Raw genomic sequence first — 13699 nt, 5'->3', positions numbered from 1 at the left:
GCTTTCACAAGAGATCGATGGAACGTTAAGGTGCTTCCAAGCGAAATAGGCAGAATGCAGAGATGCAGTCATTATGAAGCTTTATTCATCGGCAGGTTATATAAAAAGAGCTATATGGCATGGAAGCATCCATGCTTGTAAGATAGAAGATAGATAGAAAGAGAAGCAGAGCTAGAATAAAGAAGCAGCCCCTGGGCAGAGGTATTTATGGGGGGTCTCGGCCCCTCCCTAGCCATAAAACTCTCTCACCAATGGGGCCTGCTGCAGGGGAGCAAAGAAGCCTCTTTTCTCCATCTGATGACCTATTTGGGGAACTGCCATGGCTGGCACAAAACATGTAACATTCTCTTTAACAAGGGTGGCAAGAGAGGAGCGTAAAACGGGGCAACGACTCACTTAACAGAGGCCTCGCTTAGCAACAGAAATTTGGGGGTCAGTTGCGGTGGTTCAGACGAGGACTGCATTGTAAGACGGTTTGTTTCAGCCCATCATCCCTGATCTTTGGGGAGCCAAAGCAAAGCATCCTGAAAGCGCAGAGAAAAAGCTAGAGGGGTTGAGGTCTCAGGTCTGCGATAGACTGCTCCTGGCTAAGCAGGCTTCCCGTAGTATTTCCTGGCTCGTGAAAATTGCCTCAGCCAACCGGTTCGAGGTTTGTCTAATCCCGCATTCAGTCGCCAGCAATAGCCCTCCGGGTAACTGACAATCAGGGTTACCCTATGTTTTATGTCCGTGTTATCCTATAGCAGCGTTTTCCAACCTTAGGAACTTGAAGATGCGTGGACTTCAACTCCCAGAATTCCCCAGCCAGCTATGCTGGCTGGGGAATTCTGGGAGTTGAAGTCCACGCATCTTCAAGTTCCTAAGGTTGGGAAACGCTGTCCTATAGTTCTCTTCCTTATCTCCTCCCAAGGCCGCCGAATGTGACTTTTGGGCTTTGCGGGTTACAACATGGCTGTGTAGCAGTCGCAAGTTTAATTTTCAACCTTGGCTCTGAAATGTGTTGATTGAGAGGTTGTGTTGAAGGTTGCTCCCTCCGTTTCCCCGCTCGGCCTCCCTTCTGACAGAGGGCTGCAATCTTAAGGGCTAATACTGTATAACACAGGCAGTCCTCCATTTACGACCACCATGGAGGCCAGCGTTTCTGTCGCTAAGCCGGACGGTCGTTAAGTGGGTTTTGGCCCGCTTTACGACTTTTCTTGCCACAGCTCTTAAGTGAATCGCTGCAGTTCTTCAGTTGGTAAGCGAATCCGGCTTCCTCCCACCCACCACCCACCCCTTGACTTTGCTTGTCAGAAGGTTGTAAAAGGAGGATCGTGTGACCCCGGGACGTTGCGACCGTCGTAAATAGGAGTCAGTTGCCGAACGTCTGAATTTTGCTCCTGCAGCGGCTGTCAGGGCGAAAAACAGTCATAAGTCACGGTTGTGACTTCGAACAGTGGCTAAACCGGCTGGGGTGTGTCGAGGTCTCGTTGTAACCACGCCGAGGTGAAAATAAATAATTTATTTTTTGGACCCGCTGGCTTTTAGAGGGAACCAAAGATCCTTAGCCGAGACAGACCTCCAGAGTTGCGTGAGAAACAGGCGACGTTTTTACCATCCCGACAATCCGGGTTATCCTGCCTTTTTCCCAGCGCGGGAAAGAAAAGAGTCCTTAGACAACCTGCCAAATGGTCTCAAAAACAAAACGTGTGAAAGTCCTGCACAATCTTGCCCCCCCCCGTGGCTACGATCTGGCTGTGCCACAATTGCCCGCCGACACAAACGTGCCGGCACCAGCCAGAAGAAAATCAACGGAGCAAATGCAAAAGGGTGGCCAAAACCTGGGGAAGAAAAAAAAAAGTTTTGCTTTACCGCCGGTCTGTTTATCTCATCCCCGGTTTTCCCGGGAAGTGACCGCCGACGTAGCCGTTGGCCAGCGGGGTCTTGCAACGCTTATTTGAGGCTTGAAATGGACTTGGGGGGGGCTCAGCTGCCCCTTTTACCACCAAAAAGAGGACAAGCGAAATAATTCTGGCTGGTTTGTACGCAGAGACGGGGCCACCGCCGAAAAGGCCCTGCTTGTGTTTTGGCACACAATGGAACGATGGCTTCAATCTGTGGGTCCTTTCTTGGATAGCCAATGTCGCCGCCGATCCCCCTAATGTCCCTTTTCCAGGTCTTGATTAATACAAAACACCCCTTTTCCATCCCAGATTGTCCTACCCAAGACACCAAAAGGAAAACGAAGGAGGAACACGTCTCTCTTAGCGTCCTGGGCAGAGTCGTCATTTGGGGGGTTCGCCCTGGGATTCCGGGCTGGCACCTTTCCAGGACTCGGCGTAAGTGTTCACCACGTAGACCGGCAGCTCCGTCTCTTTCTCGCGGCCAAGGTCCAGTTTTTCCGGAATCGAGCTTTCCCGCTCCGTCGGATCGTCTGGGTGATGAAACTCGACGCCGAATTGGTAGATCGCCGTCCCGACCGTGGCCCCCAACATGGGGGCCACGATGGGGACCCACCACCAGCAGTCTCCAGCACTGGAAGAGCAGAAACATAGGAAAATCCCATTGGAGGAAAATTCCGCTTAGGGTTAGGGTTCGGTCACCGTGAACTCAGAGCAAAATGGACATTGCCAACAAACTCGGAGTGCTTGGGTATGGTTAGGAGGGCACTTACTTTTCTAGGCTGCCCTATCTATGTTTCCTGGTAAGATACACTGCGCCTTGGTGGAGCAGAGGGCTAATGCCTCCTTAAGTAACACCAGCTGCCTGCAATTAGTGCAGGTTCGAGTCCCACCAGGCTCAAGGTTGACTCAGCCTTCCATCCTTCCGAGGTAGGTAAAATGAGGACCCAGATTGTTGGGGGCAATTAAGCTGACTTTGTAATAATGCCGCTTGGGGTGTGTGTGAAAGCCCTAATAAGCAGGCATATACATAGAATGAAGGCTACTGCTAAGCACATTGATTTGTGCTTAAATTGTAAGCCGCCCTGAGTCTTCAGAGAAGGGCGGGATATAAATGGGATTAAAATAAAAAAATAAAAATAAAAAATCCTATTGGAGGAAAATTCCACTACTATAGACTATGGGGGAAAAAAGGTTGTATATAATGACTGAATGCTGAAAGAATCCTATTCTGCAAAGCGCTTCGGGCTATTTTGGCTTCTGCAGCATGAAAACTATTTCTCATAAAACTGAGCAGCGTTTGGGGTTTAGCCCACCTCAGCTGGCCTCCGGACTGGGACTGGGGGAGACCCACCTGAACACCTGGGGACCCCAACCGGCCACGTAGGTGAAGAGCCGTGGCCCCAGATCCCGGGCCGGGTTGATGGCGCAGCCGCTGTTGGCGCCCATGGCTACGCTGAGAGCGAAGACCAGGAGACCCACGGCCAGCGGATCCAATCCGGGCGGGATGCGCTTGTTCCGGGCATCGATCATGGCCAGGATGCCCAGCACCAGGACGCCGGTGCCCAGCACCTGGGGGGGGGCAGAAAGGGTCAGGAAGGAGAAGTAGCAGGGGAAAACCAGGGAGGAAGGGAAAAAGAAGGGAAAAAGAGAGAGGAAAGAAAGGAGAGAGGGAGGGAGGATGGAAAGAAAGAAAGAAAGAAAGAAAGAAAGAAAGAAAGAAAGAAAGAAAGAGGAAGGAAGGAAGGAAGGAAGGAAGGAAGGAAGGAAGAGGAAGGAAGGAAGGAAGGAAGGAAGAAGACAGGGAAGGGAGGGAGGGATGGAGAGAGGGAGGGAGGTACAAATAGGAAAGGGAAGAGCTAATATCCCAGCTAATACCCCAGGAGTTGGCTGCTCCTCTCACCTGGTCAAAAAACCCGTTAGGTACGGACAGGTAAGGAGCCGGGTAGGTGGCAAAGATGGAGGCCGTCTCTCGGGGCCCTGTCACCCTCAGGGTCCCATTGCTGTAGCTGTGGATGGCGTCTGTCTCAAGAAAAATCGAAAAATAAAAAAACAAGATCCCACTCAGACCGGACTCGCCTAAGGGCTTCTACCGAGCCTTAGGACAGTGGACCAAGTGACTAGTCCTCAGTGTGCCTTCTACCCCAAGGTCACCCAAGCCTTGTTGACTGCGGCCTCTGCCGCGCCAAGGTGATCCGGCTATCGGCATCCAGAAGGGGGCAGCTGGCCAAGAGCCCCCCCCCCTCACTTCTGCCCTCTGAACAAAGGCGATCTGGTTACCGTAATAAAGGATGTAGACCGTGCCGGCCCCCGTGAACGCGCCCAAAACTTGGATGAGGCAATAAACAGGCAGTTTCCACCAAGGAAACTGAGCCAGCAGGCACAGGGAGAGCGAGAAGGCGGGGTTCAGGTGTCCTCCTGGGGGGGGGAGAGAGAGAGAGGGGGGGCACTTCTGTCAATCATCTCCACCACCATTTCCCAGCCAGCCTGCTTGAAGAGGGGTGTGATCCGCAAGGTGGTCCCACCGTTTTCTGATAGAAAATTAGCCCAAACCACCCACTGAATACGCAGGCTTTGCTTAGCGACTTGGCGATTCGCTTAACAACGGCAAGGACCAAGCCGCGCAGGCCAGCGTCTCCTTCCAGCTGCCCATTTAGCCACCGCAGATCGCCTGCTTTACATTTATTTGCTTTACACTATAGATCCGAGATTGCAATGGAGTGTGGGTGTGTTTGGGGTGGGGGGTGGGAGACTGGATGGGTCTGGGGGAGACCCGGGTATGCAGGGGGGGGCCCCACCTGAGACGCCCCCCGAGAGGTGGACGGCCACCATGACAGCCACTCCGCTGGCTAAGGAGGAACTTAAAAAATTGCCTTTGGTCCCTTCGCTGGTGACACTTTGGGCCGCCGCGCTGAGCGTGATGACCTAGAAAAACCAGGAAAAATTGAAATTAAGGACTGGCCCCTTTCTTGCCCTGATTCCTCCACCCCCAATTCCTTGTCAAACCGCCGTTCCGTCCCCAAGAGAACATTGTTGGCCAACCGCGACGGTGCCAACCTGAAGGGAAGCCAGGATGAGCCGGATTCCCAGATTGGCAGAGGAGACGCAGAACCGGCTGGGCTGCCTTTGCCGTTCTGGGTGCCGAGAGAGAGAGAGAGACGCGGTTGTGAATTTCGCTTCACCCACTCCAGGGCTGGGTGTAAATAAGCAGGAGAAATGAAAAGGGTTTTTTTTTTTTCCCCCTTGCAAGCAAGGTCAGGTTGACAACCAGAAAGAGGATTGAGGCCGGGGAAGAATCTGGATAGAAACCAACCCCTCCCCGCAGCGGGAAACCTAGGCTGTAAGGATGAAAGCTGATTACACTCGTTAACCTGCTTTTTCTCCAGCTGCGCGGAGCTGCGGCCTTCCTTGCAAGCAGAAAGGACAGGGAACGCTCCGCGAATGGAGAGCGACACTGTTGTCGCTAAGCGGGAGAGTCGTTCCATCGGTTTCGCCCCGTTTTACGACCTTCGTTAAGTGAATCCGGCTTCCCCATTGACTTTGCTCGCCGGAAAAGGGGATCGTGTTGAGCCCGGGAGGCTGCGACCGTCGTAAATACGAGTCAGTTGCCGAGGGCCTGAATTTTTATCACGTGACTGTGGGGAACGCTGTGACGGTCGCAAGTGTGGGAAACGCTCCTGAGTTCCTTTTTTGTTGTTGTTGTTGTGCCGTTGTGACTTTGAACGGACCCTAAATGGACCCTAAATATTTAATCGTTTTTTTAACTTTTGTATTCCGCTTTTTTATATTTATTGCCCTGAGTCCTTCGGGAGAAGGGCGGTATAAAAATATTAAAATAAATAAATAAATAAATAAGTCTAGGACTAGCTGTTGTTTGTGATTTCCTGGATTTGTCATTTCTGTCCCCCCTGCAGCAGTTGAAAAGACAAGTGAATCTTTGCCCTTTTAGTTAAAGATGTACCAAGGAGGGCAAACATCCCGTCCTGGCAAATCAATAACTGACAGGTCAGGATAGGATACGCCGCCCCAGGTGGGCTGGGTGAAACCTGGCCATGCCAGGCAGGTGTATTTACATGTCTTTCAGGGGAAAAATGCCTTAAAGACAAGCTCCAGGAAGGAAGGAAGGAAGGAAGGAAGGAAGGAAGGAAGGAAGGAAGGAAGGAAGGAAGGAAGGAAGGAAGGAAGGAAGGAAAGGGAGGGGAGGGGAGGAGAGCAGAACAGCAAAGAGGCAAAGGGAAGGAGGGAGGGAAGGAAAGAAGGGAGGGATGAAGAAAGGAAAGAAGGGAGAGGCAAGGAAGGAAAGAAGGAAGGAAGGAGGGGGAGAGAGAAGGATAGGGGAGGGAGGGAGGGAGGGAAGGAAAGAGAGAAGGGAAATAGGGAGAGGAGGAAAGAAGGAGGGAGAGAGAGAGAAGGATAGGGAAGGAAGGCAGGAAGGCAGGAACGAAGGAAGGCAGGAAGGAAATTTTACTTCACCATAGCTATAACGACTTCGCAACTGACAACAACAACAGAGCTATAACACAGTCATCTATCCGTCTGTTTGATCTGATAGCAAACTCTTTCCCTTCACCGCTTCGAAGATCCTCATCAAACGCCAGGATTAAATTTCCCACCTTGTTTCCTCCAGTCGCCCCCCCCAAACACCCACCCCAACCGCAGACTCTCCCCAAACCCCCCAGCCCCCCCCCCCGCAATTCCTCATTTTGCCTCTCTAGCACCGGACAAGATGCCCACCTGGACAAACTGCAGGCATTCCTCCCCCACCCGGGCAAGTCAACCCCCTCCCCTCCCCCCAGCTGAAAAGCCCCAAAAGGAGAAACCCGCAATTTGGGAAACTCACAATTAAAAGAAAAACGCCCAAGAACTCGGCCAGGCATTGCCGCAGGAGGCAGCTGCGAATCCTGCAGCGGGTTTGCAGTTTGCCCAGCCAGCGGGCGTAAGACATGGCAGGGCTGGCGTGGCGAGGGAGGCGAGCAGGCTGGCGCAGGGCAATATATATCTGTGCCTCCACCACAAAGCGCCTTGGCCCGCGATGATGATAATAGCTAATTATTCAGGCTTGATTAATTGCCTGTTACATAAGGGCAAAGGGCAGAGATGCAAGGAATGGGCACAGGCGAGGGGTCAGCGGGCGGGCCGGTGGGTGGCGAGGGAAGAGGCCCAGCTGGCACCTTGAACCCTGTCCTCGGAGAAGGGTAGAGTTGCCCAGATGGGGAGGCTCGCTCAGACGGGGTACTTGGGGGTACTTTGCACCCAGTTTGCCCAAAGGCTGGGTGTGAGTCTTTGGCATGTTTTTGGCATCTTGGCATTGTCTGCCGGCCTTGCCCTTTGGGATGCTGGCATGGTAGACACGGCGGGCCCCGGATGTTGTGTGCACACGCGGGCCTCTCCCGCACACAGGACACACCCCAGGTTGGACAGGGGCCAAGGCTGCGGCCCCAAAGTCAAGGGGAGGGGCAAGAGGGCTGAGAGTGGGGAAGGAAGGAAAGAGAGGAGATAGGAAGGAAAGGAAGGAAGGAGGGAAGGAAAGAAGGAGGAAAGAAGAAAGAGAGAGGGGATAGGGAAGGAGGGAGGGAGGGAAGGAAGGAAAGAAAAAGAGGAGATAGGGAGGGAGGGAGCCTTGGCAACTGACTCGCGTTTACAACGGTCGCAGCGTCTGCGGAGATCACGTGATCCCCTTTTGGGATCTTCTGATTAGCAAAGTCAAAAGGGGGGGGCGCGGCAGATCCGCTTAACGACCGTGCGACTAAGTGAACCACCGAAGGGATTCACTCAACAACCGTAGCAAAGGGAGGCCGTAAAACCGGGCACAGCTCACTTAGTAACGGTCTCGCTTAGCAACAGGCTCGAGGACTGTCTGCAATGCCCTTCCATTAGCACTGGAGAACCTCCAGCTTCAGAAGCAATCTACCCGCTTTGCCTGGGCAAATTTCTTTGCCTCCTCCCCAAATCTTCCAACGGAGGAAAAAACAGCACGCAGGCCAACCTCAAGCATAAATATAGTATTTTCTTTATTTGTCCCTATTTTCAGGCTACGAAGGAGAAGACGGAGCAGCAAAGGAGGAGGCAGGAGCGAGCTTAGGAAATTCATTAAAAACCTGGGGAGAAAAAAATGTCAATCAATCAATCAAAAGAGGTCTTCAAACATGGCAGGACTAGAACTCACCGTCTCCTGGTGATTGGCCCAAAGTCGCCCAGCAGGCTTTCATGCCTAAGGCGGGACTAGAACTCACCATCTCTTGGTGATTGGCCCAAAGTCGCCCAGCAGGCTTTCATGCCTAAGGCAGGACTAGAACTCACCGTCTCCTGGTGATTGGCCCAAAGTCGCCCAGCAGGCTTTTATGCCTAAGGCGGGACTAGAACTCCCTGTCTCCTGGTGACTGGCCCAGTGTCACTCAGCCGGCTTCCATGCCTAAGGTGGGACTAGAACTCCCCGTCTCCTGGTTTCTAGCCTGACGCCTTCCCTACTAGACCAAACTGAATCCTAGGCAGGCAAGACTGAAGACAGAGAAAATGCCAGCGAGGCAGGGATCGTTCGCCTTACTTGCTTCTCTGCCAGCAGAATTATTGGTTGGGGAACCAGCGGCGGAAAAAGGTGTTCAGAATCGAACTCGTGTCACTCATGTCTCCATCCGGCCCGGAGCTGAACGGGGCTGGACCTCCTGCAAAACACCAGAAATAATTTCTCTAAACAACTTCACGTTTCTGTTCCTTGGCTAGCCCAACTTAAATGTTACTGTTTGCGCTTTGCAGCCCTGAGGACTAGAAATGTGCGCTGGTAGCCTTTTGCAACAAGGTGGCCCCCCACCCCCCGGCGGGCAGTTCGGAAGAGGCTCCTCCTCCGACTTACGTGGGCCTTGCAGCACGCCGTCGTCAGGCCCCAGGCTCCGAGTGACGACCGTCTCCTCGTGGCCCTGGCTGTCGCGCACCGTCCGGCGTTCCTCGACCGTCTAAATGAAAACCACGAGGCAAAACGGCCGTAAATTCAGACAAATGGCCCTCGGCTTGAAAACGCGCCAGAGTTTGCAAGGGAAAAATCATGAGGACCAGAAACTTGTTTTTTTTTTAAAAAAAAAAAAGCTGTGTGGTCTTCAGCCTCAGTGAGGTCCCTGGCCCAGTGGGGGGGAGGGTCCCCCCTTGGCACTCACCCCATCCGGCGCCATCACTTTTGTGACCGAGACGCTTTTGAAATACGACCGTGGCTGGGCGGGAGGAAGGATGGCTTCCAAACCTTTGGAAGTGACTTGAGAATCGAGGTCTGTAAGAAAAAAAATAAAACACGAGATCCAGAGAGAGAAAAAAATATAGGGCATTATGGGTTCTGGAGTCCGAGAATTGCATGCCGGCTTTCCTATGTCTAAAAGACCACAAGTCATATGGAGGCAGTCCCTGAGTTGTGACGATTAAGGGAGCCTGCCCCCCTTAAGGGGTCGTCAAATGGGGTCATCACAGCTCAATTTTATAACTTCCCACCCAGCGGTCATTAAATGAATCACCGTGGCCGTTAAGTGAGTTTGAATTGTTAAGCAAACCTCAGGAGTTCAGAATCAGGCCCTAAGTGTCTTTTGGCAGGGCTCAAAAGTACCCCTGAATGGTCACTAAGGGAGTCGTAACATCGTAAGTCGAGGACTACTTTCAAGAACCTCTTCCGTACAAAACACATGTTGGGGTTGCTTTTAAGTGCTAACGCAAATTTAGCCGGAAAGCGTGAAAGCAGCTTCTAAGTTTGTTCTGCGACCACGAGGACTAGAAACTTGTGTTTTGGGAATGGAGCTGCCCGAAAGCTCTTTGAAAAGCGCATAAATAGGCTGTTTGGATTGGAAGCGGTTCTAACTTCTGAGTTTACAATTTAGTTTTAAAAGTGTTTATCTATCATGCAGCAGGAGATTAGGTGACAAAGGCCGGTTAATTATTAATCGGAGGTCATAAACGGGACTATTTAAAAGGTTTGGCTGGGGAGATAAGGCGAGGCTTTCGTTCTTCCATAGGTATTCCTCCTGCGTAATTCAGTGGCCACAGCCGCATCTGGTGGCAGGGAGTTCCAGAGTCCAAATGTTGTTTCCTTCACACTGGATAAGATCTGGCTCGGTAGGTCCAGCCAACGTCCTCCCAACTTTGGTTGAGGGTGTTTTGCGGTACGATAGGTTTAATCCACCCTGTGTTAGCTTAATTTTAAAATGTTTTTTTTTTACCTTTTTTGTATTTTATACACATCTATACCTGTATAAAGCTGTCCTTTTTAAAACGTTTTAACTTTGTGGGGATTTCTTTGTTCACTTTTCAAAGTTCGCATCTTTGCCTTCCACCTTCTCGCGCCGCTCTGTGACCGTAATAAAGGACTTGATTGACAGACTATCAAGTTCTTTAAAATAAAAGACAGACACGGCCACCCCAAATAGACTGGACAAACCCTCCATCTGACTCCTGCAATGGCTGAAACGCTCCAAATGTTTGCCCCGGGTTAGCATTAGACCTCCCCCCCAAAATAAAATAAAATAAAATAAAATAAAATAAAATAAAATAAAATAAAATAAAATAATAAAATAAAATAAAATAAAATAAAATAATAAAATAAAATAAAATAACAAAATAAAATAATAAAATAAAATAAAATAAAATTTATTTATTTATTATTTAAATTTATATACCGCCCTATTCCCGTAGGACTCAGGGCGGTTTACAGGGAGAATTAAAATATATAACATACAAAATTAAAATTAGTTAAAACTATGATTAAATTACAGTCCCTGAAGTTAAACTAAAACCCAATAAATTAATTAATTAAAACCCCTCAGTCTGGGTCAAACAGCTCGAAGAACCAGGTTTTCAAGTCCCGGCGAAATGAGCGAAGGTCATAAAATAAATAAATAAATAAATAAATAAATAAATAAATAAATAAATAAATAAATAATAAAATAAAATAAATAAAATAATAAAATAAAATAAAATAAAATAAAATAAAATAAAATAAAATAAAATAAAATAAAATTCAGTCTCTGACCTCCATCCTCTTTACGAGAATCTTTTGAATCAGGGGCGTCCGGCTGGCTCTCTTGAAACTGCAGAGAAAGAACCAGAGAAAAGAGGATCGGATCGCAAAGACCTTTACAGGGTTGGGACAATTCAAAGAAAGGGGAATGTCAGTGGGGGTGAGGGCAGCCAATTTCTCCCTCCCCCTCCCTCAACACACGACAGCCCCACGCACCCCTCGGAAAGGGGCCCAGGGCCTGCCCCCTGACGCTGGAGGATTGGGACCCTCCTCTGCTCCAGGACCACGGCTGTCTGGGAACTTCAGCATCGAATCGCGGAGGGTCTGTCCCTTGTCAGCAGGGGGGCTGGCTGGTGGCGGGCGGGCTTCTAAGCGAGGGAATTCTGGGGAAAAAAAGGAAAGTGGAACATGGGTTCTGGAGCAAATCACCGGGGGGGGGGGGAGAAATAAATTAGAAAGGGGCAAGGGAAGGAAAATAAAGTAGGAAAGAAGAGGGGGGAGGGAGGGAGGAATAAAGAGAAAAAAGGAGGGAGAGATGGAGCACAGAAGGAAGGAATAGAGAAGGAAAGAGGGAAGGAAGGAAAGAAGGAGGAAGGGTGGGAGGAACGAAGGAATACAGGAAGGAAGGGAAGGAAGGAAGGAAGGAAGGAAGGAAGGAAGGAAGGAAGGATTATTCCTCCTCAATCTTCATAATATGGCAAAATCAGAAGCATTCAGGGTTTGGATCCTGCTGGATGAGGGTCATCTACTTCCATGAAAGTCTAAAGCAAACGCTTCAAACCACTCGATCAAAGCTGGATGATCCCTCCAGATCCCAACTGGCTCCGACTGCCCCCGTAAAGGGCACCCACCAAAGGACGGGGGAGGCAGACTCTGGGTCCCGATGTCGCTGAAGAAGTTGTTAAAATCGCGGAAGAGCTCCTGAAACCCAAAATGGTCGTGGAAGTAAATCCCACCCGGCTCAAAGGTGAAGCCGAAACTGAAGCCGTCGGGGGAAAGGTGGTTTTCTTGAAAACCCAGATCGTCCTCATCATCGTCATCGTCCTCCTCATCCCGGGTAAAAGCCCCCCAAAAGGGGTCGGGGGTCCTGCAGGCAAAGACAAGAGGAGAAACCAAGGCTCTCTTAAACGCTTTCCCCAGTCTCTGTGTGAAAAGGTCTTGGCAAAATAGGTAGGAAATAAACTTTTTTCTCTGCCTTGGCATGGCTCGGTTGATTTGAAACAAAGCTTCCCCCCTGCCCGCGTGAGTTCGTATCTTTAAGTGGGGGATGTTCATAAAAGATGAGAGAGACAGAGACCAAGATGGTGGAGGTAGATAGATATCTGCTCTCTCTCTATTCTTCATATCCATCTATCTGCATAGTTGTCTGTCTCTTTCTTACATGATGTCTGTTTAGTCATCTAATAAATATATCTGATATTCCTCTTTCTGCCTTTCTGTCTATCTATCATCTATCTGTCAATGATCTATCTATCTGTCTGTCTGTCTATATCAATCATCCTCTGTTCTTTCCTAATCTATCATCTATCATCTATCCATCTACCTTTCCTTCCTTGCTTCCTGCCTGCCTGCCTTCTCCATTATCTTCCTTCATTATCATCTCTTCTATATCTCTCATCTCTCTATCATTCATATCCATCCATCCATCATCTGTATCTATATCTATACACCTATAGAAAACTCTGTGAACCGAACTCCAAATCCCCACTGTATTATGATTTACACGTAACTTTAAAAAAAAAACACGAAAGAGGCAAAATTGACTTCAAACTAATGTAAACAAGGGTTTGAGTTGGTCTGTGTGTGCCAACCGAGGGGAGGCCGAGGGAGGGCTTGGGTTCAAATCCTGATGGGATAGGAACCTCAAAAGTGGGAGGGGGGGATCTTGGGGATTATTTTGGGCCCACCCTACCTCACAGGGTTGTTGTGAAGGTCGAAATGACACCCATATCTTTTGCTGATATGGGGGTGGGGGGGAATCTAACAGGTACAGAGTCAAGCTGAGAGGGGAGGGAAGGCTGCCTTTCCCTGGTAGGCAGGCAGAGGTCCAACAGGTGCTGCTTTAACCTCCCAGGCACGGGAGGACTTCATTTACGGATTGGGCCACAGCTCCCCCATCCCCCCACAGGGCAGGGAATGATGGGCTCCTTGGTCCAACCCTCCTGGAAAGCCACAGGCCAGGAATGAGCTCAACCGGTGAGACTTCCGCCCGCTACACGCGCTTGGAAGGCGTCTGGGGCAGGAAAGGGGGAGCAGCCCGCGCCCCAACTGTCGAGCGGGCCGCGATAGTTCACCTGTGGAAGCCGAAAAAGCCTCGGAAAAGGTCGAAAACGCTCATTCCGCCGAGCGGCCGTCAAGCGACGCCGCTTCGCCACAGCAGGGAGCGATGGCTTCCGCCACCCCGTCGCAAAAGGGCGCCTGCGGCCTACCCGCGCCGCCGTAAAGCGCGCCGCCGTTTTCACAACACCGTCGCTCCGAGAGGAACGTCACTCCGAAGCGACGTTTCTCCATCTTGGCGACCTCCCAAGCGGGGACTTCAACTCCCAGAATTCCTCGAAGCCAAAGGAGGAAAGCGGGCTGAGTGGTCTTTTTTTAAAAACAAAACAAAACACTTTTTTCCCCATTTCCTGGCTAGTCTCCAAGGGAGGGGCTCTGTTAAGCCTTGACTTGTTATCAGTCAATACAGTATTCTGAATCTGGCTGTATATCTGTTAATTTAAGAGCCATTTATCAGGAGTATTTTGTCCTTTTTTGAGTATGGCCAAAATACAGTACTGGGAAATAGCAGTTCTGCACAGCCCCCCTCCCCATTTGCTGAAAGAACCTCTTA

At 50.3% G+C, this 13699-nt stretch overlaps 2 protein-coding genes across 8 annotated transcripts; both read right to left on the bottom strand.

Annotated features, from left to right (window-relative positions):
- Nucleotides 1–1486: 1486 nt before the first annotated feature.
- On the bottom strand, nt 1487–7971 carry AQP10 (aquaporin 10; the record flags this gene model as incomplete). Of its 4 annotated transcripts, XR_014493866.1 has the most annotated exons (7): nt 1487–1820; nt 2203–2514; nt 3235–3452; nt 3784–3902; nt 4161–4298; nt 4679–4805; nt 7867–7971. XR_014493866.1 is itself a non-coding variant. In XM_083374514.1 (6 exons), 6 exons carry the CDS (start codon nt 7969–7971, stop codon nt 2265–2267), a joined length of 957 nt encoding a protein of 318 aa, XP_083230640.1. In that variant the 3' UTR covers nt 1487–2264. The 4 variants fall into 4 exon arrangements, 3 of the variants coding, with proteins under 3 accessions (XP_083230640.1, XP_083230641.1, XP_083230642.1); XM_083374514.1 differs by having other exon boundaries at nt 1487–2514; XM_083374515.1 differs by having other exon boundaries at nt 1487–2514; nt 4754–4805.
- HAX1 (HCLS1 associated protein X-1) lies at nt 7868–13294 on the bottom strand. 4 transcript variants are annotated; one of them, XM_083374540.1, is made up of 8 exons: nt 13164–13294; nt 11721–11956; nt 11086–11252; nt 10882–10939; nt 9029–9138; nt 8731–8830; nt 8420–8542; nt 7868–7978 (listed from the first exon to the last, which is right to left on the bottom strand). In XM_083374540.1, the coding sequence occupies exons 1-7, from the start codon at nt 13205–13207 to the stop codon at nt 8445–8447; spliced, it is 813 nt and encodes a 270-aa protein (XP_083230666.1). In that variant the 5' UTR covers nt 13208–13294; the 3' UTR covers nt 7868–7978; nt 8420–8444. The 4 variants fall into 4 exon arrangements, with proteins under 4 accessions (XP_083230666.1, XP_083230665.1, XP_083230667.1 ...); XM_083374539.1 differs by having other exon boundaries at nt 8425–8542; XM_083374541.1 differs by having other exon boundaries at nt 8429–8542.
- Nucleotides 13295–13699: the final 405 nt, after the last annotated feature.

The sequence above is a fragment of the Vipera ursinii genome, assembly GCF_947247035.1.
Source record: "Vipera ursinii genome assembly, chromosome: 15".
In the NCBI taxonomy this organism is placed as follows: domain Eukaryota; kingdom Metazoa; phylum Chordata; class Lepidosauria; order Squamata; family Viperidae; genus Vipera; species Vipera ursinii.
This window is presented reverse-complemented; position numbering and strand designations above follow the sequence as displayed.

What these genes read in the sequence shown, in the direction of transcription:
- HAX1 (XM_083374540.1), bottom strand. Translation starts at nt 13,207, where the DNA reads ATGAGCGTTTTCGACCTTTTCCGAGGCTTTTTCGGCTTCCACAG. An exon ending in CCTGGGCCCCTTTCCGAGGG is followed by an intron (nt 10,940 to 11,085) that starts GTGCGTGGGGCT and finishes CTTTCTCTGCAG; the next exon opens with TTTCAAGAGAGCCAGCCGGA. An exon ending in AAGTGATGGCGCCGGATGGG is followed by an intron (nt 8,831 to 9,028) that starts GTGAGTGCCAAG and finishes GTTTTCATTTAG; the next exon opens with ACGGTCGAGGAACGCCGGAC.